The 25,788-nt window shown below is 36.4% G+C and overlaps 2 protein-coding genes across 5 annotated transcripts in view; one reads left to right on the top strand and one right to left on the bottom strand.

Moving 5' to 3' along the window:
- Positions 1 to 6,777, bottom strand: part of LOC105044154 (transcription factor E2FB) — a 22,023-nt gene extending 15,246 nt beyond the window's left edge. The window contains exons 1-6 of one of the 2 annotated variants that reach the window (XM_010921962.4): positions 6,340 to 6,774; positions 2,209 to 2,404; positions 1,940 to 1,993; positions 1,744 to 1,829; positions 1,527 to 1,615; positions 1,393 to 1,447 (exon numbers count right to left, since the gene is read on the bottom strand). In XM_010921962.4, the coding sequence (XP_010920264.1) occupies positions 1,393 to 1,447; positions 1,527 to 1,615; positions 1,744 to 1,829; positions 1,940 to 1,993; positions 2,209 to 2,404; positions 6,340 to 6,549 (690 nt within the window). In that variant the 5' untranslated portion in view covers positions 6,550 to 6,774. Of the gene's footprint in view, positions 1 to 1,392; positions 1,448 to 1,526; positions 1,616 to 1,743; positions 1,830 to 1,939; positions 1,994 to 2,208; positions 2,405 to 6,339 lie in introns of both variants that reach the window. The other variant, XM_010921961.4, reaches the window with a different exon arrangement.
- A 4,593-nt stretch (positions 6,778 to 11,370) lies between these two features.
- On the top strand, positions 11,371 to 18,571 carry LOC105044153 (uncharacterized). Of its 3 annotated transcripts, XM_010921958.4 has the most exons (5): positions 11,375 to 11,873; positions 14,414 to 14,710; positions 14,999 to 15,217; positions 16,963 to 17,091; positions 18,239 to 18,571. In XM_010921958.4, the coding sequence occupies exons 1-5, from the start codon at positions 11,595 to 11,597 to the stop codon at positions 18,470 to 18,472; spliced, it is 1,158 nt and encodes a 385-aa protein (XP_010920260.1). In that variant the 5' UTR covers positions 11,375 to 11,594; the 3' UTR covers positions 18,473 to 18,571. The 3 variants fall into 3 exon arrangements, with proteins under 3 accessions (XP_010920261.1, XP_010920262.1, XP_010920260.1); XM_010921959.4 differs by lacking the exon at positions 16,963 to 17,091 and having other exon boundaries at positions 11,371 to 11,873; XM_010921960.4 differs by lacking the exon at positions 14,999 to 15,217 and having other exon boundaries at positions 11,371 to 11,873.
- The last annotated feature ends 7,217 nt before the right edge of the window (positions 18,572 to 25,788 follow it).

The raw sequence follows: 25,788 nt of genomic DNA on the forward strand, positions 1-25,788 counted from the left end.
CTCTCCATTATGTCAATTTAAGCCTAGAACGAAACGATATGTGGGCATACTAAACCATATGGTCGGCCAACCGATTCATGGTCCGGTACCGACACAACAAATCTTAGCTGTGGGGGTTCAAAATCAACAACATAGGTTTAGGAGCAGCAAGCCTTCTTCACTATCTACATCTTTAGAGGGCAAAGAGAGGAGGGGAAGTGGCTCCAGCTTCGACTAAGAGGAGGAAACAATGACAAGGAGGGATTTCGAGCGGGTTTTATGGGGGAGGGTGACTGAGAGAGGCGGGATGAGAAAAAGAGTAGAGGACTTGACAAGGGAGAACGGCAGGGAGGGGGTGAGGGAGGGGGAAGAGAGAGAGAGAGAGAATGGGATGGGGGGCGAGTGTGCAATAGTGGCATGGAAGGTGGGTTGATAAAATATTAAAAAGGCTTAAGGTTTTGGGGCCAGGTTTGGCCGTGCTTTAAGTTGGACTTCGATAGGGCTTAGGTCAAGCCTAATTTTCATTTGGGCTTTATAACCCAAGCCTAAACCCAATTTGGACTCTCTTAGAACCAAGCTAGAGTACAACCTAAGACAACTCAGTCCAATCGGCCTTGGGGTAGTCCAGACACAATTCCAACCTTAACTACCTTTGTACATAAAACATTTAAACTTAATAATGTTCCCAAATAAATTAACTACTCTCATCAAGCATAAGCCTCTTTAATTCATGCCAATCATTTGGCATTTAATGCTTTTCTTTTTCTTTGAGAGTCCAACGCATATATTGAGCAATTTTTTTTCCAAAAAAGGTATCCCATTTCTAAATTGGCCGAATTTTAAAAGTCAAGGTAGCCCATAATATGTAAGGTTCCCATGGTATTGCTATTGCATGACCTCCTATAACACTATACTTTCAAACATAGTTGTCTTGAATCCTGAGCAGGTTTTCTTATGAGAACAAACTTCAGAAGCCTCATGGGTTTATTGGAGAAAAATCTAGAGGACGCACTAGTTTGGCAAGGTAATTTTTCTAAAAGGAAGAAGGTGAGGTACTTGAAGGAAAAAACCTAAAAGGCCCTAGATAAAAAGGCTGAGGGGTGGGTGGCATTTAGCAAAGCCCAATTTGAGCACAAGGGATTAACTCAATCATCCTTAATAACATCCAAAAATAAAAAGTAAAACAAATACATATGTCAAAGAAAGGACCATTTCAGAGATATACTATAATGGCATGCACAGATTAACTAAAGGTGCAACTCACCATACGTCCATTAAAGAAACTGCTAAAAGACATATTTTAACATCTGATAGAACAAAATGAATTAGAAATACAGCTACGAGGAAGTCTTTCCAACATTAAGATGCACCAAGATAATGGCATATTATCCGTCCTTGACATTAAATGAGTACCTTGAAAGCAGTAATTTGATCATCCAGCTCCTTGGGCCTTGACATATCAATTCCCCTTTTTTGCAAATGGCTTTTGTTAGTAAATCACTTTAACTAATGAAGGGGGCAAAAGAGAAAAGGATTCTAGTGAGTACTTCCAACGTATCCTATTCTTCAGTGTTTTTTCAATCAACCCTACTCCTTCAAGAACATTTGTTATGTCATAAATCCTCCTCTTTTGGACCTGGCAAAGTAATCAAAAAGAATCTCTAGAAAACTCAAGAACAGCTCATTCTTGGCACGAGAAAGTTAAAAATTGTGAAACTTCAACAAGTGTAAGACAATATATATGAAGCATCACAAGAGTCATACATCCAAAATTTCTGCTGCTCTGTTCAAATCAAGAGTCCCATCATCAGCTCGCTGAAGCAGACTGATGAATTTCTTTGTCAACAAACCTGTCAAGTCATATTAACCCTTATTCAACATCCAAGAGTGCTTCACAAGAAAGTAATAACAAAAGCATCTCATACAATTATCCTCATAATTATCTCAATGTAAACTTTACCTAAAGAACTGTCATAGCGGCAGCTGCTAGTGTTTAAAATATTAGAAAGGTTACCTGCAAAAATGTAGCATCACCAATCATTATCATGTTTTATTTTGTAAGAGCACAAAAACATCCTTTTTATTTCTCTTTAATCCTGATAGGTAAGCATAACTAAAGCTAAATGCCATTTCAAACAAATAAGCTATAGACAACAGCACATCATATCTGGAACTGATATGGGATATGGAAGCATGTAGTGCAATGACCATAGGTTCCAGAGGGATCACCTTCAGCTGCTCCAAGAACCTGCTGCTGCACTGTTTTTTTCTGTTTTGAGGGCTTTGGTTTTCTTGGACGCTTAGCACCTGTTGCTGACTCAGTTGGAAGTATAAGAGAGCCAGTTTCCTCCTTCTGCCCTTGTCCAACGGCCCCTTCACCACTTTCAACTTTGTCTATTTCTGTTCCATTTGTTTGTTTTTTTACCTGCAAAGAAAAAAATGAAACACATATTCATAACAAATAATTGATGCTGGATTCCCAAAAAGAAGGACACAGAAGTTAACATCACTGATGAAGGGGAAAAAAAATACACTTGCACACTTGTGCATCTCTCTGTGGTTGACATTGTAAGATGACCGCTGGTAAATTTTTTATTCATTATAGAGGTAAGCAGGAATGCAAACTCAAAGAGCAATGTGTCTCAAGAAAACAAGCAACAATGGATTAAAAACAAGGTGAAGCTAAATAGCCAGAGCACCTGCATGGCCAAAACAAGAGGCAAGGATCCAAACATATCTATACTAAAAGATGTGCAAAACTTAGAATCCTTCCATCCAAATTATGACCAATGACAAAATGAATCTGAAAACAAAACATCATGATATCTCATCTGCAACAAAGATAAATTGGCTTTACTAAAAAAATGCTTTTAAATGATTGTCTATCTCTGGTGGCAAAACTTGATACTTCAGTGTTCAGGATTTCTGGAGTCCCAAAATTCTGAACACTAAAGAAGTGAGACAAATGGACAGAACTAGAAATTGTAGAAACAGAAGTCTCCTACTTATGTCAGCCATAATGTTGGCAATTGACATGATTTCTTCAGAATCCTATTAAAAGAGATCATATTTGAACTTATTACATTTGACTGCACAACTGTTTCAAAGTTGGACAACCAAATGATGGAAATGTCAGACCTTTCTAGCAAAACGTGTTGCATTTTTCTCATATTCATCATTGCATTATCTACACACTTGGCACAGATGCCAGTTGTTGAGGTCTCCGAAGTTTCAAACACTTCAACCTTAAAAAAATAAAAACATTTTTAGAAAATTTGTATATTCATATTTCAAAATATGCAGACACAGACTAAGTTGACCAGTCAATGGTAATCAATCATAGAGGTTAAATAAGTGTTCAAAGTCAAACAATTTTTAAAATTTAAGAAAAAGAAATCTAAGTTGAAGCTTCGGCAAATCAAGGGCTATTATTTTTATCTTGTTGCTAAGGACTAATTTGAGACTATTAGGTTTCAAAGAATGTTGTTAAAGGTCTTCAAAGCATGGAACACACATCCCTTCTACCTTTGCTCATGGATTTATTCTTTTAAAACACTAAAGGATTCCACTAATCAAATTGATGATGAATGATCTCACCTAGATCAATTTTCATACTATCTTTACATAACATACAATTTCAAAACACATCTCTGATCCAAAATCCAAAACAATACTACCGTCTTATAATAATATAATCCAAACAAACCACCCATCATTTTTTTTGGTAGAAAATAGTTAAGTCAAAAGCCTTATAATAGACACCATGACTAATGTTGGCTCTGAACTTACTGGCAATATGTCATGCAGCCATTTCACATTCTTTCCTCTTTACCATAAGACAAAATTATGCATTAGATGCACAAAGACATTTTAACTCATCTCCAGCTTCCCAAATGTCTCGATTTAATGAAATGTTCCTATATAGCCTAAACAAGCAGATATTAACAGACCCTTATCTCCCATCATGTAATTAGGCACATATTTGAAAAGGCTTTACAATAATTAATTTCTTAACTCTATTAGTAATCTCACAAGGCAGACTTGTATAACTTCCATTGCAACCGCTCATGAATGAATCAACATAACAGATTAACATGATCATGTCCAGTCAATTTTTCATGTCTTACAAAATATCAAGGACAAAAATATAATTTTAATTCGTATAATTTATCAACTTTTACATTCCTCAAGTAAGCAAAAGGATGTGTCATGAAGGATGTCAAATCACTTGAAAATATCTAAATCCTGACTTAGGCACCCATAAGTAACTAACTGAATCTCCCAAAGACAAAAGATGGTCATACTATAACATATATAAGCATCCAAAGTTAATTTGCAAACAGAGCATAATTTGGATTGCCATTATATATGAAGAATGAACATACTTAATGGTGTTCCCATTTATGATACCAAAACCAAGGGCAATGGAGGGCTGTTGACAGCCACAATTTTGATCTTCGATTTTTAAGGTTTCCAAATATATCACTTGCAACTCATTTTGCAACCACCACAAATCCCTTCTGCATAAACTGATGCAACCAAGTAATATTTGTGCCAATCTTTCAGCATTCAAAAACAGACAATAAACACTTTAATAAAGGCAGTCTTAAAAGAGTTACTTGGGAGAATCAAGTTAAGCATCACCTAGAGAAAAAAAACATTTCAGGAACATTATTGTGGACACTCCACATAAATTATATGCAAGAGCATTTATTAAACATCTCTTTTTATGGTTATTCCACAATTTCCATGTGAAACTCTATTTAAGCATATTGCACTGACCTATGTCCATGTGGACATTTGGCAAACACACTACAATCTCAACCAAAGGTGTAATATCTCTTGAACTAAATATCTTCCATTGCACATGCTCGAGTGAAATCGAGATGTGAAGATTGAAATGTGATGGATGATCCTAGATTACAGCAATAGACAACAAGCAAATAGAAGGCATGCAACGATGGCAAAATCAGGTTGCTAGCAACCAATTTAGAAAGTCAGCACATACGCTGTTGCAAGTCCACAAATCACATGGAAAAGTATCATATGGTGCAATGGATGATCCTTGATTACAGCAACAAGCATCAAGCAAATAGAAGGCATACAACCATGGCAAAATCAGGTTGCTAGCAACCAATTTAGAAAGTCAGCACATACACTGTTGCAAGTCCACAAATCACACAGAAAAGAATCATAACCAAGAACCCAATGTCATTAGTTTAGACATGTGAAATCTGAAAATCCTATCATATTATGTCACTCGATCTTGTGATTCCCATATAGTGCTTAAAGTTAGTCTATTGTTACACAATACTTGCATTCACCTTTGCAGATTCTCCCTCCATCTGATATTCTAGCACACCTTCCATACACGTGAGAATCAAAATTTCATTGAAAGTGTATGCTTGGCAAATTCCCAATAGATTGTGATAGTAAATTTGTCTTCCTTTTATCAATAATGCATCAAAGTTTAAGGCAGAGAATTGCTGAAAAAGAGGTCAAGTAATTTCAGTCTACAGTCAATTGTGGATTAAAGTTTCAAAACAACCTCGTGGGGGACAACATACACAATCACCAAAGACCACCACCTATCACCTCCGTCTACAATCTACATAACCTCAGCAGCTACACTTACAATCTAGGACTTTTTGCTTGCACGGTGTGACATTTGTCTAAGGGTCTAGCACCATAACCTTGTCAATATACTCGTCAAAACTCCTCCATAACCCAAACCAGCCTACGTTACCCCAAAAAAAAATCCAAAGCAACCTAGGATGCTCTAATTCATAAACATATACAAAGCATGAAATTCAACATTCTGATGCATTTTGCTGCTAGAATTTGAGATGATGTAAACTAGAAAACCATAGCATATATCAAAAATCCCTTCCATCGCCCAGAACAATACCCATAACCCAAACAAGAATTTAGATGAAAACTCACAGACAATTTCTATTTTGTTCAAAAGGCCTTCTATTTTTTCCTAGACCTCTAATGCTGTACCACTAGACTCATCAAAGACTTAATACTTTCCCTCTCTTCACAGATGATATATAATCTTGGGTCACATAACCAATTCCGTAAACTATAAAGCCACATGACATTAAAAAGTAATATATCATCATCATCAAGAAAACAATTCCAAGAACATCATGGCAAGATGAAAAAATCAAAGAAAATCAAAACCCATATCACCTTGAATCGAGATAAAACCGAATAAGATCAAAGAATAAGTAAAAGGGAGAAACATCCAGATGATCATGAAAGACCGGAAGAAAATAGAAGAAAGACAAAAAAAAAAAAATCAAGAACAGACAACGCCTAAGAAACCAAGTGCAAAACGAGCATGGCGGCACTCACGTCGGCGATCCGGTCCTTGTCGGCGGGTCCGAGCGATCGGCAGGGGAGGGCGTGGGGATCAAGGCCGGGGGTGGGAGAGGAGGGCCTGGGTGCGGGGGAGAAGGGGAAGTGGCGGTGGGCGGCGGGGCGGAGGATCTGGGGCGCTCGTTGGTGGGGCGACGGCAGCCGGAGCTCGGCTGGCTGGAGGCTGGAGCCCTCGACCCCGGACATGGCGAAGGAGAGAGAAGGGAGGAGGAGGCCGGAAGGTAGGGTTTTGAAGGGAGAGAGAGGGAAAAAAAGGGACGGGAAGAGAGAGGGAAAATTAGACGGGGACGAGAATTTGGTTTTATTTTTATTTCTTGATGATTGATGAGTGCGATGCGCGCTTGATTTTGTTTTTGAGGAGACATTTTATGCGGGGGGATTTATGGGCAACTCAAGAGAGCTGGGGGGGGCGGGGGAGAGCAGCGAAACCAACGCACACGGGAAATGGGTTTTCATTTCCGGGGATGCTAGGAGTCCCCCAACACAAGACCTCAACAAAACTATGCCATGTGCCAAGAAGATATTGGTGGATTTCACCGACTCAATGTGAATTATAGTACAAAGCACTAATCGTCTCGAGCCACATATAGGTGATGCCGGTTGGTGCTGCTATCGGGCGAGGAGCAATTTTGTTTTGTTTGGTTTTGGTATTGTGTACGTCGCGAAACAGCGGGAAGGGAGGGGACGGGGGGATGCGGTGAGTTCGAATCCGCTCGGCCCGCCCTTTGGCCGCCTCGGAGGTAACGCTGGAGGTCTGGTGGGTTGCGGTCGAGTGATCCTCGGCGGCATTTATTTCTTATCGGTACACCCTATAGAGACAAAAAAGGAGATAATAAAAAGGGCCATGGTTCATACTTGAAAATGAAAAGTAACGGTTTGCCTTGTAAACGCAACGCTCTAGAACTGGAACTGGGCACGTGGAGAGGCACACCTGCACGAGGTCGGCTTGGAATATCAGTGCCAGTACGTGCAATGCACGTGAACGAAAATATAACCGGTTGAGTGAAAGAATTGATCTTCCTATTATGTTTGTGACTAATAGATCGCATTGTAATGGAAGTTCTTGGGGATTTTTATTTTTATGTTGATATGAAAAAAATTAAGACTACATCTCTTTTTATTAGGTAGACGTTCTTTCTATCCGACTATTCCTTTAAGCACAGATATCTTACGTAAATAAAAGTATAAAAAAATAATTTTCTGTGTAGTAACGGGTATGTGCAAGGCATACAATGGATATTTCAAATTTTTTATATATGAAGGTAGGCAAGACCCCCGGATAGAATAGATGGTTCTAAATCTTTAATTTAAATTAAGAATTTTATGATTAGTTATATACCTCACAATGTACTGATACTTATGGACTACACCATCTCCTCTCTCGAATAGTGGGAAATAAAAGATGCATGTATTGATTAAAAAATATATACTTGATAAAGCTATGGAGATTTTAACCATTCATTTTTAGTCATGTTTCTACTAATTTATGGAATCATATTTTGCTAGAGACATAAATTCCAGCATTTGGCATGAATTAGGTGTCAGGAGGCCACCATTTAATTTAATACTGAGCCGGCGTGTCAACAATGAGATTTCCATGCAACCTCACCATCAATATAAACTCTCATTAGTTTTTGTTCCATTTGCAGTGAGGCAGCTTCTAAAATTGATCATTACTTTGGGCAACTTCTTATTAATTTGAATCTATGGTTCCAAGGGTCATGTTGCCATATGCCTCCGTACTTTAATTGGGAGTGGATATAACCTTGTTCGTTGTATAACATGTGAATAGTATATATTTGTGTATAACGAAATGGTTTAAATAAATTCTAGAAGTGTACTTTATACAGTATGCTTCGGTTTCCCTTGTTCATGGGCTGTATGACTTTACTACGTTGATAGGCTCCTTTGAGGTGGGCTGCATAAACTGCAAGATGGGCCACACTAGGTGTTGTGTGTGTGAGAAATCCATGCATGTGGAGAAAATATGTGCATCACGTGGGTTTAGCGGACATCTTCAACTTTGCATATGATTTTAATTAGGCATGTATTCGTACCATGCACCTAGCAACTATTATATTTTAATGGCAAGTTTGGTCTAATTATTTTTAAAAAATATATGGACTATCTAAAACAAGTTAAAGCTATAAAATATAGTACGGATATATTTGGTTGGAGATAGTTGGACCTAGAATAGAAATGAAAACGAGCGAATCTCATTTTAGCTATTTGATTTGGAAAAGTTTCATACTTATTTTAATTTTATAGGAGAATAAGAATACCCCAATATCTCAAAAATCAATCTATACTTTTCTCTAAGATTCAAATTCCACTCCGGCTCCGATCTCGATCACAAATTAAATATACTGATGGATTTATAACCATTCCAATTTTGATTCAAAATCCAATTCTGATGATAAATAAAATTTCCTCTTAGAGTAGACAATTGAAGTTTTATTTTACCCAGACGATTTTGTATCATTTAAATCGTAAGCACTTTATTTATTTTTTTGGGTAAAAACTGTAAGCACATTTCAAACATAGTATAAAATGCCTGGTCTAAAAGAACGTATGTTTTAAATCATTGCTGACATGGTTCTTGCCTCTTGCGTGGAACTACAGTGGACAAACATTTCCTTTGGTCCCAAAAGCACACATGATTTTAGATAGGGCCTAATGCATTGGGACGGATGGATGTTTGTATGTATGTATATTAAGTTTAGAAGATCTTCACTAGTTATTACTAGACTTTTGAAACACAACCTAGCTTAAAAAAGTGAGATAAATAAACAAGTACAACAAGAGATTTGAAGAGAGAGAGAGATAGGCAGAGACATGTTGGGGCACTCCATTAAACTTAGGATCCGTGAAAATTGTAATGTGTGTTTGTGTTACAGAGGAGAAGCGGTGAGATGTAGAAACATAGGGGAAAGGATTAAGAGGATTTTTTTTTTTTTTTTAAAGAAAAGATAGAGAAGTTCAAGTTGGTTGTTAGAGGTCAAAAAGATGATGCAACATGTAGGCTTGCTAGGGAAATAAATGCAAATATGCTGAGAAATACTTAAGGAGGGCAAAAATGGATCAAGGAGAGACATGTTGCGTCACTCTTCTTTTAATTCAGGAATGAATCATACGATGAAGGTTGGTGCAAGAGACGTGTCCAAGTGTAGAAGAAAAAGAGTGCGGCATAGATTGTTAATCTATACATAATGTGAAAGGAAGCAAAATATCAAATCCGGTAACTAAAGAAATATTGAAAGAGATGATGTAACTAGGAAAATATATATATATATATATGTATATGTATATGTATGTATGTGTGTGTATATATGTATTACCTCGATCCATATGAACAAGAGTATAGGTTTCCAATAAAACAATTTATTCATTAGTATTTATAGATGCTAAATTGGAATTTCGAAGTGTCTGCTTACTTAGCAGACTATGTTGATTTGGTGGGGCGAAGGATCAATTTTCAAAAAACTAGTTGTTCGAGAGATAGAAAAATCACCATTGGGTGTGCGATGATTTTAAAGCCTTCAAAGGATAGGTTTTAAATCCTAGATATGGCATAGTATTTCGATATATATGTGAGTGCATGCGCACATGCATACATACATATACATACATATATTCTTACAAGCAGCATAATTCATGCCATCCACACAATATCAGCCGAGCAAAAAATCTCCCAGATGAAGAATTTAAGACGCATCGGTCACCTTTTTAAAGATTTAGGTTCAAATGCCTGTGAAGCCTATTCGCAATCACTGTCAAATATGGCTCATATCGCTAAAGTGATTGATGACAAGTTGTCTTTGACCAGTTGGAGCTCAATGTCAAGATCTGGACAAGCTTTAGGTTCCTGGCCAGAGTCTAGCTTAAATCCACAAGAAAGGATCTCATATCTCGAATAATCCAGTCCCTAATACCTGCCTTTTGACCATCAAACCACATGCTACATGTATCCAGAACAGTGGCCTCTATCATCTGGCACCTGCCCTTTCCTGTATACATGCCATGACATGTTTCCATGAACTCGACGTGACGTGGACAATTGTCACAGTCTGCCAGTTTCATCGGATGCTTATCCCGACACGACAAGTTACTGCGACTCAACAATCGAATCGATATAGAAATCTCGGATCTATGCTGCATTAATATTATTATTATATATGCACAAAATTTCTGTTTTCAAAACACAGCGTGTAATCAAGAAGGTTTTCATGACAAGTTAATGATACTTCCCCATTTGATTGCACCACCAATCATCCTAATTGCGTCAACCTGAAGCTGTTATAGATACGCAAGACAAAAGAAGTTTACATGTAGAATAGTGAAGGCTAGAAATATTTGTGACTCTAAGCACTGACGAAAGGTTCAAATGGGTTGGGCTGCTCAAGCTCAACTGGGATCTAAGCTATGGAGCCCAAGTTATTTGAATAATTTTTTCAATCAAAGCCGAATGATAATTTACTTGGTTTGAAAGTTTGAGAATTTACTTAAATTTATATATTTTTTATAATATTATTTTTATTTATAAATATATATTATATTAGACTAATGTTTAAATTCGAGTTCGAATTAAAATTTAAATTAAAATTAAAATTGAATCGAGCCGGTTTTGATTTTTTTAATCTAATCGAGCTAAAATTTAAAATATTATAGTCGGCCATATGAATCCGAATACTTTGAGTTAAATCGAGTTTGGGACTTAGCTCACCGGCTGGACCTAGCTCGGCTGCATTGCATCGGCTGATCTTAGCCAAAGCGGCCTGTCCGTCCGCGGTCGTTGCAGTCACGTGCTCATAAGCAAGAAAAAATCTTTTTCTCTCGCACCACCGACGGAGATGGCTGTGGATGACGACAAGGGACGGGAGCGGGTAGGCGCTTAATTCGCCTCCCGTCACACGTTTGAAAGAAGAGAGAGCTAACAAAACAAGAGCAGAAAAAGATCCAATTTAAAGCCGCCCAGCACCACGTGTTCCAACCCGGATCTCGTGGGTGGCCGATGGCGGTTGTCTCTTTTCCCTCCCTCTCCACAAATCCCCACCCCCTTCTTTCTTCACATCACCCAAAAGCCCAGACGCAGGAAGACAGTGGAGAGAAAGAGAGGAGAGATAAAAAGGCAGGGGAAGAGAGAAAGGAAAGCAAAAAGGGGGGAGGTCACAAGGAGATCACAGGACTCACACCCGCTGCATCATAAATAGAGTTGGGGAGGGAGTGGGGAGATGGCGAGTTGGTTGGGGAGGAAAGAGAGCGGGGAGAAGGGGAAGAAGGGAGGGGAGGAGGAGAAGAGGGTGGTGCTGGACGGGACGGAGATAAGGGAGTTGGTGGAGAACAAAGAGGCTTTCACCACCTTCGTCGAGCACAAGTTCCAGGAGCTGGACGTCAACCACGACGGCAAGCTCTCCGTCAAGGAGCTCCAGCCCGCCGTCGCCGACATCGGCGTGGCCCTCGGCCTCCCGGCCCAGGGCAGCTCGCCGGACTCCGATCACATCTACTCTGAGGTACCCGCCTTCTCCACCGCCACATCTACTTGATAAACAAGTCGAGATGTTCATGAACAATTTGTGACATTCGATAATGTTAAATAATTCGTAAATAATTTGATCGTGCGAGAACAATTAGTTGATGTTCTTCCAATTGAATTTTGTGGAAAATTTGTGATTTTTTGACTAACTTAGAAAATATTTATGTTGTCCTTGTACCTCTTTGTCTGTCTTTGCCTATTTCACCAAGACAAGTAAATTACGAGTACGCCTCTCCGTTCTTCACCTCCTACCTACCAGTGTACAACCTGGGTTAGCATTATGTTAAACTTTTAGGTAGATTGGTCTTTGCGCGACCATACACCACCCTGATTACCTTGTACTATGTTTGTTATCCACAACGGTGACCTGATGTTATATTAACTATACACTATGTGATACAAGGTTAAGATAAATGCTGAAATGATCTATCTGATCCTTGGCTGATGTTTTCTTTTTTCTTTTGATGAACATCTGTATGAACTTTCTTTGACAGTAAAATATGAAGTTGTCCTGTGACATGCTATGGTATAGGATTATATGAGTCGCCACCATAGGAGAAGTTGGTCAACAGAACAATGTGCAAAACATGAACAAAAATACTTTTCAATTGACAAAATATCGAGAAACAATATAAAGAAATAAGTGATAAATGCGTGGAATGAAAGCATGATAACAATTTGGTAACATCTTCAGTTGCAGTATTTTTTTTTCTTTCTTTTTTTTTTTTCTTTGGCAGGGGTGGGGTTTTTGGGGGGGGGGGTGGTTGGGGGAGGGGTTGCCCTAAAAATTTATTGACTTTTCAAAACAAAAGCTGATGTAAATTTAGTAATTGGTTAATCTTAGATGCATTGGTCTTATATTGGAATACAGGTGAGAGTTGAATCGAGACCTGCAACTGAATTGGTTTATTTTCTGTCTAATACAGTTATTGGTTAGTTTCCCATGCAAAAATGCAGATTATAAATTTGCATTGAGCATTGTGAGGTTCACTTCATATTGTGCACTGCTTAGATGTTTGAAGCTCGGTGTATTTAAGGGGCAGGGATTGTATCTTTCGCGCGAAAGACGGATTTCACTTTGCTGAATCCACTGTTGAATCACACAATGTCACTTCCAGATTCATGAAGGTGGACAAATGGAGGTGTTCGAACTGCTTTGTGATATGTGCGGTTTGCAATCCAATGGTCAACATCATGAAAAAAGATCAGTCATTCTTTCGCATGAAAGATACAACCTGGCCCTGTATTTAAGGGTGTGGTAGGATTACCATGTTTGCAAAGCGTTGGTCTCTGTCAAGGTGGACTTTAGACTTCTTAAGCTGCTTTAATTCAATTAATTGCAAATTTGTTGGGGTTTTGGAACATTGCATTACATGATAATAGAACACGGTTGTCATATGCTGCAAACCATAAAGAGTATTCGGAAGGCTTTCTAGATACTATGCCAGTGCAGCAGATATGCTGCCGTGTCAATATATGGCTTATACAGCACTCTGCAACAGTGCCCCCCGATCGGGCTAATGAGGCCTGGGGGATTTGGAATCATAAAAGTTACTGTTATATAATGGAATCGACCCCCATGGCATCATACATCCCATGCGGATATTCCATTGTCTTATGTGACTGAAAAGGGGAAGGGAAGCTGTTGGGAAAAGCCAAACATTGAGATAAGGTGATGCTGTCTCATGTGCATGGCATGTGTTAAGTCGAATAGTAGTTTTCTTTAGTGACATCATTGGCCTCCTGTCACAGCCTGCAAATAGGCAAGCTATTAATATCTATAGGAAGGCTAACTAGCTTTTAAGAGGGCCATGGTTTGAGGCGGTAACAGTCGTTTGTGAAGTTTTCCATTTAATCTCCATCATCTGGTGAGGCTTGACATGTCTTCTAATCACCAGATAGCAATGATTTAACACCTATTTTTGCTGCCCTACTAAGAGCACAGAAATCGTCTGCTGCAAGATGTTTTCTTTTAATTAGTCCAGTGTCTCACATTGTGAAACTTGTAATGAAAGCACCAATGAACCGTGAGCTTTAAAAATCATCTTAAGAAAATAATTCTGTAGATCAAATTTGATTTGCATTTCGGAAATGAACTAAGCACCTAACTAGCTAGCACCATAATAATGAGATCATCTCCAAGGAAATATGTTTGAAGAATATCTTTAACTTAAGGAGTAACTGTCAGCATGATAGGAAATCTCCATCACCACCAGACCTATTGTAGGATCAATATAAGATGCTCTTTACCATATGGTTGAGATGATCAAGCAGTGCTCCTACATTCACCATCAAATAACACCATTTGGTCAATACTGATTTTGCTGATTTAACATGGTGATCACCTCGGAATTTATCTTTTAAAACGGTTTCTTATAACTCTGAGTCTGCATTGTCTGTTATCTGCAATTTAGCTCAATCGGGAATGAGTGAAAATGAAACAATATAATTCATTTTACTTATATATTTTATACATTTATATGCCAAATAATGATGTTCCTACACTGTTGTCTGAAGGTTTTGAATGAGTTCACGCATGGAAAGCAAGAACAAGTGAGCAAGTCTGAGTTTAAGGAGGTACTTTCTGATATTTTGTTGGGCATGGCAGCTGGGCTTAAAAGGGACCCAATCATCATCTTGAGAATTGATGGGGAAGATGTGAAGGAGTTTGTTGAGAGCCCAAAATTTGAACCAGAGGCACTTTCCATATTCTCACAGATGGAGTCAGCAAATGAGTCGCTCCGCAAGTGCTTGACAGTGGGTCTTCAACAACTCACGGTTGAGCATGGCATGCCACCAGCTTCTGACTCTTGGGTAACTGAGAGGAGTTGATTTTATATCTTATATGCTATCATGTCTTGGATATACTATGACAACAAGTTTTTATATTCACACTTTTTCCTCAATTTTATCACAGTCTGCTAAGCACATGCAGTCAGTTTATGAGTAGCATCTAAACCACATATCCTGGTAGTGGAGCATGTGCTTATGCTGAAATCTACAATCTACTAGCGAGCTACAAATCCGTAAAACTTAGAAGCTCCTACCATGATTATACAATTTTGTATTTCCATAACGAGCCATGTCGGTTTATTCTAATAGGTCATGAGTAACATCGTGGAACCTGCTTTGCAATCACTTCCTGCTGATCGGCTTGAACAACCTGCTTCTCAAGATACCTTCTTTGAAGAATTTAAAAAGCTTTTGAACAACATCATCCAATGCCTCCAAGAGCACCCTGTCATTGTTGCCCATAGTGAAAACACCTTTGATGGGAGTGGCATCAAGAGACTATTATCGAACAAATTTGAATTGGATAAGGTAGGTTTTAATATCAACATTATGCTTTTAATTGTTTAATAATTAAATTCGCCTTTAAAATGTTTTCCATGCTTTTGTAATAGAAGTTGTTATGGAGATGTGCTTGTTTGTCATTTCCAATATGTTGGTTGGCTTGTTTGGATGCTTACATGTATGCGCCAAACTTGAATAGAGGTCTAGAGGTGGGGGGGAGAAAGGTGCAACTGCAGATGCAGGGATTGCATAATCCAAAGAAAACAGGAATGGCAGTAATCACCTTTTAAAAAGGTTCTAACATCTTTTCCTTCTTTTTTTGTTTTGAGAATTTCTTTTTTTGGGAGAAATTGTGCAATCCAGATCTCCCTTGATTGCACATTTGGGAGATATCCATGGAGACAGCATGCATGAGTTAAAATGGGCCCTATAGAAAATGGTTGCTATTTTGTAAATTTTTGTTCCTTAAGGAAATGTGGGTTTTCAAATGCTTTTTTTAATGGGAGTTGTTGCAGAATGCATCCCTTTTGCTTTCTTACATGAAATTTCTTATATATGGAGTTATGGACACAATAAACAAGCTATCGTTTAGTTTATCCCTTTAGTGAAGATGAAACCACAGAACTGCTAAGAACATATGGAATAGACATTCAATGTTGCACCTGGGTGGGGCTTGTATGTCAATACAAGGGACTCACATGTCAAAAGATTGTTTTGTATGATGTGGGCTAGATGTTCTTGTGGTTACTCTAACGTTATCAGCATTCACCAAATATTAGTACAGCTCCTTGTAGGTATAATTTGTTAGGAATTTTGAAAGGTTTTCCAAAGTGTGCATTCCATAATAACTTCATTTTTAATTAGTTTTAAAGCCATTCTTTAATGTGATGGAATGTGCCATCTCAGATTTGATTTGTTTCTGTAGGGTCGAAAACCAAGAAGACCAAACCTGACAAAGGTTGTGCCTGATTTTTCTGAGTCATACAAGGACTCCCTCTCACTCTCTTAACCAAGGAGGGAGGTGGAGAGCAAACCTTAGCACACATTAGGTGTCATCAATTCCTGTCCTTTGCCTTATTATGTGCTTAGTGAAAATGGTTTGTGGTCATCATACATGATGCGGAATCAATTAGAGATACAATCATCATGATAGAAACCTTCTTGTTTAACAATTTATTTCACTGTGTGCATGCATCATTAAGGTCCTAGACATTATCAGTACAAAATTGCATGGAACCTTGATTACTGCAAGTAGTATAGTTTTTCCACCTTTTTTTTTTGGGGTTGGGGGGGGGGGTGTGGGTTTGGGTTTCATTACATAACTATAGTCACCTCATAATCTTCATAGTGCAATAACTGAACTTTGGTTTGGCTTTAGTTTGACATTTTTAGACCACAAAGTAGTGCCATTTGGTCTAAGGACTTGTGGATCAAATAACAATGGCGAGTCAATACTTCATGCATGAACAATATACTTTGAAGAAGCAGACTAAAACATGACATTACAAATCCAATTGCAACTCTAAATTTTCATTTTCTGATGATTAAAGAGATGAGAAAAGAAACTCGGTTGACCATGTATTACAACTAATTGATCATCTTGAGAACTACTAAACAATTTTATGTGTATGTGACTTAGAAAATTTCCACATCATTTCTTGACAGAGGTGGAAGCAATCATCTCTCAACTTCTTTCTTTCCTGGAATACTAATTTTGCTCGAAAGGAAAAAAATTAAGTCTTCATTAAACATTACATTTTGGGTCATTACAGTTGTTGGATTTGGTGTGGAGAGACCTACCGAAGGATCAGCATCAGAAAACACCAAAGGACTATCTTCGGGTTGCACTAGATAGGATGGCTTCCTCTGCAGATTTACCTCCCTATGGTGCCGTTGATCAGGTAACCTACATGTTTAAATAGTTTCGAATTAATTCTCCTGTTCACGATTTGTTGGGAGCTTGAGAACATGATAGAGAAATTCTAAAAAACAGCTGAAAAAGCAATCCGTTCTGGCCTACCATATTGAAGACTAACAAAAACAGACTTCAAAGAAGTTAAACTGCGCAAACTAGATATAGCCCAAAGATTGCACCTTTCATCCATCTGGTAGGAGGTTTTAACCTTGAGCTGTTTCCCAAGTGTTTGACTCAGATTATTCTAATTTGTGATGCTCCTACTATTAGAAAAAAAAGTTAAATTGAAGTTCGTAGTAGGTTAAAATGCACAAATAGTGCATATATATTTTTAGAACCGGTTTACACACTTCAATAACTCTCTGTAAAAGGAGTTGATGATTTTAAAATCAACCGTAGTCCATTCAAGCTGAAGTTCCAAATCACCGAACATGATCTTATTACAACAAATGTCTAGAAACCGAAATTTATATATATTTTGATGCTCTCCAAGCAAGTCAATATAAAAATCAATGATATCAATTGTATTGGTGTGGTAAAATCAAAAAATATATTTTTATGTAGAGGAATGGTGAAAAAAATCTACGACAACTTTTTTTTTAAAAGTCCTTTGAAGCTGAAAACAGTTATTTCCATATGGCAACAACTGAATGTCCAATTCTCGTTCATGATGCTTGCAAAAGTTATTAATCATACCTGCATTCCAGCACATGATATATTTGAGCTACGTTGCTGGGTCTCCGTTTCTTGTATGTATCAAGTCATACTTGAAGGTCATCTATCATCTATGTGTATCTTTAATATGTATTGGTTCCTCTCTTTAGAAGAAACATCCCTCTATGTTTTATTTATAGACTTGTTAGATAATTTACAATCATTCAGCAATAGATTTTTCTTTTCTTTCAAGAAAGTCAGGTGCTAACCATCTCTTTAGAATTCCTATATATTTCTTTTATATTTCTTTTATATTTTTATATTTTTATATTTTGTTCTTCCAAAGTGATCTGTTTTCAGAGCATTTTCTGAATATATGATAACATCCTTGGATTTTGGATCCATACTTGATAGTACGGTTTAACAAGTGCATCAATCTGTAACATTTCAAGGTTATAACAATCTGATTACTGTTTCAGGTTGATGCTGTTGTGAATGAGGCCTTCAAGATGGTAAATGCAGACGATGGGAAGATTGTGGATGAAGCCGAGTTCAAGAAAACATTAACCGAGATTCTTGGGAGCGTTATGCTGCAATTGGAGGGCAACCCTGTATCTATTTCATCTAACTCAGTGGTTCATGAGCCTTTGGAGTCCTCATCTACCCTCTTGCCGCCATTATCACTGCAGACTTCACAAAGTGAGGGTGACTAGCCTAGATCAATATTATAAGAATCACAGCTATTGCATCACGAGACCTTCATATATAAGTTGTGATCTAATTTCCTTAATGTTAATGGGGTATGTTGATAATATTCTGTATTTATCTCCTCCAGTTCGCCTTCATCCTTTTCCCACCAGTTTTTTGTGGCAGAGGGATATTATCAGTACTTAAAGGTGCACAAGCACAATAAACCCAGGGTGGGCCTATTGAAAATGAACCTAAGCCCAACCCAATTTTACTGAGCAGGCTTATAAATTTTTAGAGAGCTTGGAAGGACTACCATTGAACTTTCTTGTGCCGTGCTAAGTTATCCTAAAGGAATAGAATTTTAGGTTTATGACACCAAGCTATCTCTTTGTTTCATTTAGGATAATTCTGCAATTTTTGTTTTTGGAATCACCCAAAAATTTTAACACCGGTATGTTTCGTGTAGCCTATACACATATGTATGTGATCCATATATTGCTATTTCGTTTTTGGTAAATATATTGCTTATTTCGATATGTAAATCCCTTGCATAACTAGGGATTAATATTAAAAGGACTAATTTTGTCACTCAAATATTCAAGTTGAGAACCTCGAAGAAAAGAATGTGATATTGAGCTATGTAGATAGGTAATAGGGAATAATGACACAAATTTAAGAAGTTGATTGCTGGATTTAAAAATATTTTGCAGTCAATATATTGATCCTTCGGTGATCCGGTCCTGGCGATTATCATTCCAGTCCGAGCGGTTACAGAATTTATATGCAAAAAGTACGGTGCATAGATGTAGGGTTATTCAATGCTGCAGATGGGTTTGCAGGGTTGATCCAGTGGAAGTACTATAACCGTCGTCAAGTGTGAGTGCTATATATTTTATGAATTGAATTGGGATGATCATTTGTTTTAAAAGGCTTGACTTGCCATGCTTTGTTGAGTTGCGTAATTTAGTACCGTTGTCGTTAGTATCCTCAGCAGGATAAAGTGGTGCAGGATGTGGTAGCCTCTTTGCGAATAAGCCTATGATAAGACTAAACGTCGACCGGATTCCGATCATATTTAATTAAATTAAAAAAAAAATTATTATTAATATTTATCATATATAAATTATTTGAAATCGAAACGAATGGTTTACAGTAAATTTGAATGAGTTATATCGATTTGGACTTCAATGTTGATCCAATATTGATTTTAAGTCCAATATTAATTTATTTAAATTTATTTATTTTTTTATTAATTTAATATAAAAAAATTAAATCTTTAGAATGAAGTCTAAACGAAATATTGAAGTCTAAATGATGCCGTCTCAAAATGAAAATGAGTTTATGAAATACTAAATCAATTAGATTCGGTTTCATATGGGTTAAAAATGTAAAAACTGAATTCGATCATAAATAATTGATTTTTTACCAACCTCAATTCGATTCCATCCGATTTATGTCTTTCAACCGATCGAAACTGATGTTTATTGAGTTGGATTGAGTGGGTTTCTTCGAGTTTTAGTTATTTGCTCGGCCCTAGTCTCTGAAAATCTTGTTCCTTCATGAAACTGATCAAGCTGCAAGTTTTGTGGTAAGCTGATCCTTCAGTATCCATTTTTTGAGGGTAATTATTTTATTTATATTTTTATATTTTTCAAGATGAATAAGTTATTTTTTTATGGATAGCATTTATCCATAAAATGAAAAAAAAAATTATCCACTTAGGAGATAGTTAAGTCACTTTATCATCAACCAGTAAAATATATATTTAATTTTATTCCTAAGATACTCCATCGTTATCTTCAGTGTCTTCATTCGATACTCAATAATTTAGTTGTTTATTTTTTTTAAATTTGAAAATTATAAAAGATATTATGAAAAATATGGATAAATTTTTATAACTTATTTAGAAAAATATAAAAGAACATGATAAAAGATTTCGAAGTCATTTTTCTATGTATAAAAAAATATAGATAAATTATTTTTTTATCTAAATATTATTTAAAAAATATTTATCTAGATAAATATAAATTTCTATGTAAATTTTTTATCCACGAGGGAATGGTCCCTTGGGGTTTTTGGCTAATCTTTATAATTGTGTTTTGCATACATGTTTTGCACTACAGGGGACGTGGATAGATCTAGACAACTATGTTGCTATAATAAGTGGAAAAACTGTGGGTTAAAAATGTACAGACCCTATGAGGGATTTCTCTGTGATATGCGAGTAGGGTTGTCAAAATGGGCTTGGCCCATAGGGTCGGCTCGGTCCGGCTCAACTCTGTAAATGGAGTAGGCCAGATTGCCGTATTAATAGCCCAAATAACAATCAGATTTTTTGGCCCGCCCCATATCAGCTCAAGGGCTAAGATGGATTGGACTGGACTAGTCCTGTTGGACAAAAAAATGTTAAAAAAAATTTTGTTCATTTTTTTCAGTTTTCACTATTCACCACTTCCGCAGGACAATCACCGGTTCCTCTCCCTTTGGCTCTCGATTAGTTAATCTTCGTCTCACACCCCATCCAACCGCCGCCCTCCGAGCTCTCAAATCACCCCTCCTCCTCATTGTCGGCGTCGCTGCCTCCAAGTCTGATCACGAATCAAGATACTCCCCCTCCTCCTTCTGCAGACGGACGCTCCATCCAACCTCCGGACTCTCAGAAGTTAGATTCCTCTCCTTCTCCTCATCGTCGGTGCCGCCACCTTCGAGTCAGATCGGATAGCTGTGATGCCCTCCCATGCCTGATTTCTCTGCCTAGTGCCTCCCCTCCTGGATCCTCTCCTTCCTCCTCATCATCGTCACCGTTGTATCGAAGTCCGATCGTAAGGTACACTGTATGCCCCCTCCTCCCTTCCACTCCAGGCTCTCCGATCCGGCCGCAGCATCAATGACGCCTGATCTCTGCCTCTCCTCGGGCTCTTTCGATCTCTCTCTAGGTTCCACTCCAGACTCTCTCTCAGGCTGTACCATTTTTTTTAAATATTTGATGGATTGGTCCGGCCCGGTCTACGGCCCTTAAAGGATTGGGCTGAGCCAGCTATATGCTGTTCCATTTTTTGGCTGGGCTTAGTCCGGCCTAACCCATCAAATTTTAGGCCCTTGTAGGCTGGGCTGGGTCAGGCCGGACCGAATCGGCCCATTTCGGCAGCTCTATATGCTAGGTAGCGCCGAACAGGAGGATCAAGGCTACTCGGATCTAGAGGGTAATTGCCTGTCCTAGAGTGAGGCTCTTTATTTGGAAGGTTGCTTGGGATTGGCTTCTAACTCGTATGCTGCTTAGGAATAGGGGTATGGATCTCCTGATGTTGGATCTGCAGTTTGGAGGAGTCGACAAAGCATGCTATCCTACGCTGTTCGAGAGCGAGATTGATTTAGAGGAGGGCGGGGGGCCAACCCTGGGAGGTGATCGGAGGCTCCTGGATGGGCCCTTTTCTGGATAGATTCACGGGAGCATAACCAAAGGGTCGACTTGGATCTGAGGGGAATTGGCGTATGTCGTTTATCAGATCTGACTCTCTAGGAATAGTCTAGTCTTCGATGCCAAGGTGATGTCTGTATATCGGATATTAGAGAGAGCGGAAGACTACAATTTTTGATTCCTCCTCAATGATCGTGTCTCGATCTTAGGGAGAGTTATCTACCGTGCCTCAATCTCAAAGGGAGGTGCCACATATGCTGCCCACTGTTACTGTCTCTGCTTCCTTTGCACCTGAGATCACTATTCTGCCCCTTCCTTCTTCACTGGCTGGCTGAGGAGTATTGTCGTTTCGATGCCGTTGGCTTATCTTGTAACACTCTCGAGTCTTGGGACTCCTATACTGTTCTTACAGCGAATCGAAGGGTTACCTTCATTTCTTAGGAGTCCCCGTCCTCGGAGTTTGTCAAGATTAATTTCAACGACAATGTCAGAGATGGTATAGACGGTGCTGGCTTTGTCATTTGGAGATCAGACACCAAATTGCTAGTGGTGGGGGTTCATATTTGTTCGAGCATTCATATCATATATGGAGCTTTGGACTGTCTGGGTGGATATTATCTACGCCAGACGAGAGCTGCGGATGAAGAGAATCTGCATTGAGGGCGATTCAGTGACTATCATCGATTAGATCTAGGATGACACGAGACATTTGGAGGTTCATCTATTTATCCATGACATCTGAATTTCTCTCCAAAATTTATCGAAGTGTCGATCCGTCATATCTTTTAAGAGACGAATATTACGACAGACTAGATCATTTTTTTTTTGTTACTGAGTACATCAGAGATTGGATTTGGTGACATAGCCAGATGTGCTCTTGGATTTTGCATGATATTTTATATCCTGGTTTGATGGGGGTGCATTTGCATCAAAGCCGTGTGATCCGTTAGCAAAAAAAAAAAAAAAATAGAAGGGCTCTGTATCAAAAAAAAAAAAAAAAAAAAATGAAGAGCGTAGAAAGAAGCTCCTCCTGTACAAAGTTCTGATGGAAATCACGTTGCATGGCCGTAGCAACGTGATCCATCCCAAAGGTCAATCAATCCAGTCAGAATACATGATTAATCAAGAACAAGACCAGTGCACGCGTGGGCCATTCTTCTGAAGATTCCGTCCCTCAAATCAATAAACTCTGGGTGGGCACCACCTCCAATTTTACATTTAAAAAAAAAATGTATGAATGGGATTGAATCTATTCAAACTGTTTGCTATAATGTATATAAGGGCAATTGTTACTTTTATTTGTACACGAGATAAAATGTTTTTTTTTTTTTTTGGCATCAATCTTCTCTCCGTAAAAAGCTGCATGGCTTGAAATAATAATGTTTTCTAATCGAATAAAAAAGATTGCAAAATAATTATGTTATTTTTATTTTTTTATTATTATATCATTATAACAGCTATTATTATAGAGACTATTTTATTATTGTAAAATCAAAATAACATATTCTATTTATCAAAAAAATTCTGAATGAAATAATGGCTGGGATAATTGTTTGAACAGTCAATAATCATTTCTTGGGGTTCTGGACTGATACGGTGATGGAAACCTTACCATATTTAGACTATGGCATTGGCAGCCATCAGGCAGTGAGCTCAAAAAGGATCGTTAATCTCATCACGCCAATTGCCATAACCGTGTCTTTTAGATGGTGGGCTCATCATGAATCGCAAGTCGTGCTCTTTTCCTAAATAATATAAAAAAAATAATTATATAAATAATTTAAAATTTAATTTTTTATCAAAATAATGTAAAAGAGAAAAATGTCATTTTGAACGGCATTTTCTTCCTGCCACATCACCCCTTTTTTTTTCCAAGATGACATCGTCCGAAAAAAAAAAAGAAGAAAACGTCATTTAAAATGACATTTTTAAAAACGTCATTCAAAATGATATTTTTATTTTTTCACAAAAAAAAAATCAAAAAAGAATGGAAAAAAAATAATTTTAAAATTTTAAATTAATAAATAAAATAAAAATTTAATTTTGATTGAAATTTAAAATATAAAAATTTGAATTTGTAATTCAAATAAAAAAATAATTTTAGATGATTTTTTTTTCAAATTATTTTTTAAAAAAAAATCGAAAAAAATTTTAAAAAATAAAAAGTGCAATTAAAAAATTAAAATTTTAAAAAATTGAGAAAAATAAGAATTATAATTTAAAATTTAAAAGAAATAAATTTTTTAAAATTAATTAAAATAAAATATCATTTCAAATTACTTTTCAAATTAAAATTAATTTATTTAAAAAATATTCAAATAAATAAAAAAATAGCCTAAAAAATTTCATAAAAACAGAAAGAAATGAAAAAAATAAAAAAATTATATAATTGTAAATTTGAATAAAAAAATTAAAATTTTAATTTGAAGTAAAATTTGATAAAAAAAATAAATGCATAAAAAAGTGAAAAAAATGAGGAAAAAATATGAAAAAAAGAAATTTATAAATTAAATTTTAAAAAAATAAGAATTTTAACTTTAATTCAAATAAAAAATATAATTTCAAATTACGTTGTCCATTTCAAAATATTTTTTAAAAAATTATCTCAAGAAAAGAAAAAAATATTGTAAAAAAATAAAAAATATCCTAAAAAAAAGAAATAATAGAATTGAAAAAAAATAAAAATTATAATTCTAATTGAAAAACAAAATTTATAATTTTCAATTTTAAGAAATAAAAATTGTAATTGTAATTGAAATAAAAAATAACATTTTAAATAACTAAATTAATTTAAATATAATTATTTAAAAAATATTTTAAATAAAGAAAAAAAATACGTAATAGAATGTCAAAAAGATAAAAATGGAAGAAAACTAAAATTATAATTTTAAATTATAAAAATTATAAATTAAATTTAAAAAAAATATCATAAAAGAAGTAAATAAAAGGGAAAAAATGGTAATAAAATAGAAATTATAATTATAAATTAAAAAAATTTTAACTTTAATTTAAATTAAAAATTATCATTCAAATTACTATCTTCATTAATAAATTTAATAAATAAATTTTAATTAAATTTATTTATTAAAAAATTATAAAAAAATAATTAAACAAATTAAGAAAAAAATTTAAAAAAACTAGAAAAAAGGAAAAGAGAAAAAAAAAAGAAAACGTCGAAGGGAATGGCGTTTTCTCTTTTCCCCACCTTCTTCTCTCCTTCTCCCTCTTCTCCCTTTTCCCTTCTCTCTCTTCTCCCTCTTCTCCCTTCTCCAACGTCTCTCCGGCGGCACGGCGGTGAGCTGCCTCCTCTCTCTCCTCTTCCTCTCTCTCTCCCTCTTTTTCGTTGGCCACTGACATTAGAAGGTCAGTAAAAAAATATAAGAAATAATTTTGAATTTAAAAAAAAATCTAATTTTAATTAAAATAAAAAAAATCATTTCAACTTATTTTCTCATTTAAAATTAAAATTTAAAAAAAATATCAAAAAAAAATAAATTTAAAAAATAAAAATTATCAGAAAGAAAATCAAGGGGTCGACTCACAGAGTGTGCCAGTCAAAAATTTTGCGTGCCGTTCAGCCCTTTTAGCCATGAGTCGATTCATGGATCGACTCAAAAATATAAACCTATTTTTCTTACAAAATATACTTTCAAAAATATTAAAATTGCCTCCAATAGATTACACATCTTTTGTTCTTGCTCTTGAGACTTCCGAATTAGATCTGATAAAATTACGATTTTGCTCCTAAAATATAATAATTCTTTTTTCAAGCCAAAATCATTAGTAATTTTCTCAAATACTTTGTAACCATCAAAATCAATTCAAAGAGCAATATTCGATATATTATTATTTACGTTATAATTTTTATAGTCCTTTCAGCATAATTTTTTCTTCCTAATGTTCTGAGACACGTTCGAGTAT

The sequence above is a fragment of the Elaeis guineensis genome, chromosome 4 (assembly GCF_000442705.2).
Source record: "Elaeis guineensis isolate ETL-2024a chromosome 4, EG11, whole genome shotgun sequence".
Classification (NCBI taxonomy): domain Eukaryota; kingdom Viridiplantae; phylum Streptophyta; class Magnoliopsida; order Arecales; family Arecaceae; genus Elaeis; species Elaeis guineensis.

Bases quoted from the DNA above. Each gene is read 5' to 3' on its own strand.
- LOC105044153 (XM_010921958.4), top strand. From the start codon at position 11,595: ATGGCGAGTTGGTTGGGGAGGAAAGAGAGCGGGGAGAAGGGGAAGAAG. The intron at 14,711-14,998 runs GTAACTGAGAGG...TTATTCTAATAG, and splicing joins CACCAGCTTCTGACTCTTGG to GTCATGAGTAACATCGTGGA. The intron at 15,218-16,962 runs GTAGGTTTTAAT...GGGTCATTACAG, and splicing joins ACAAATTTGAATTGGATAAG to TTGTTGGATTTGGTGTGGAG.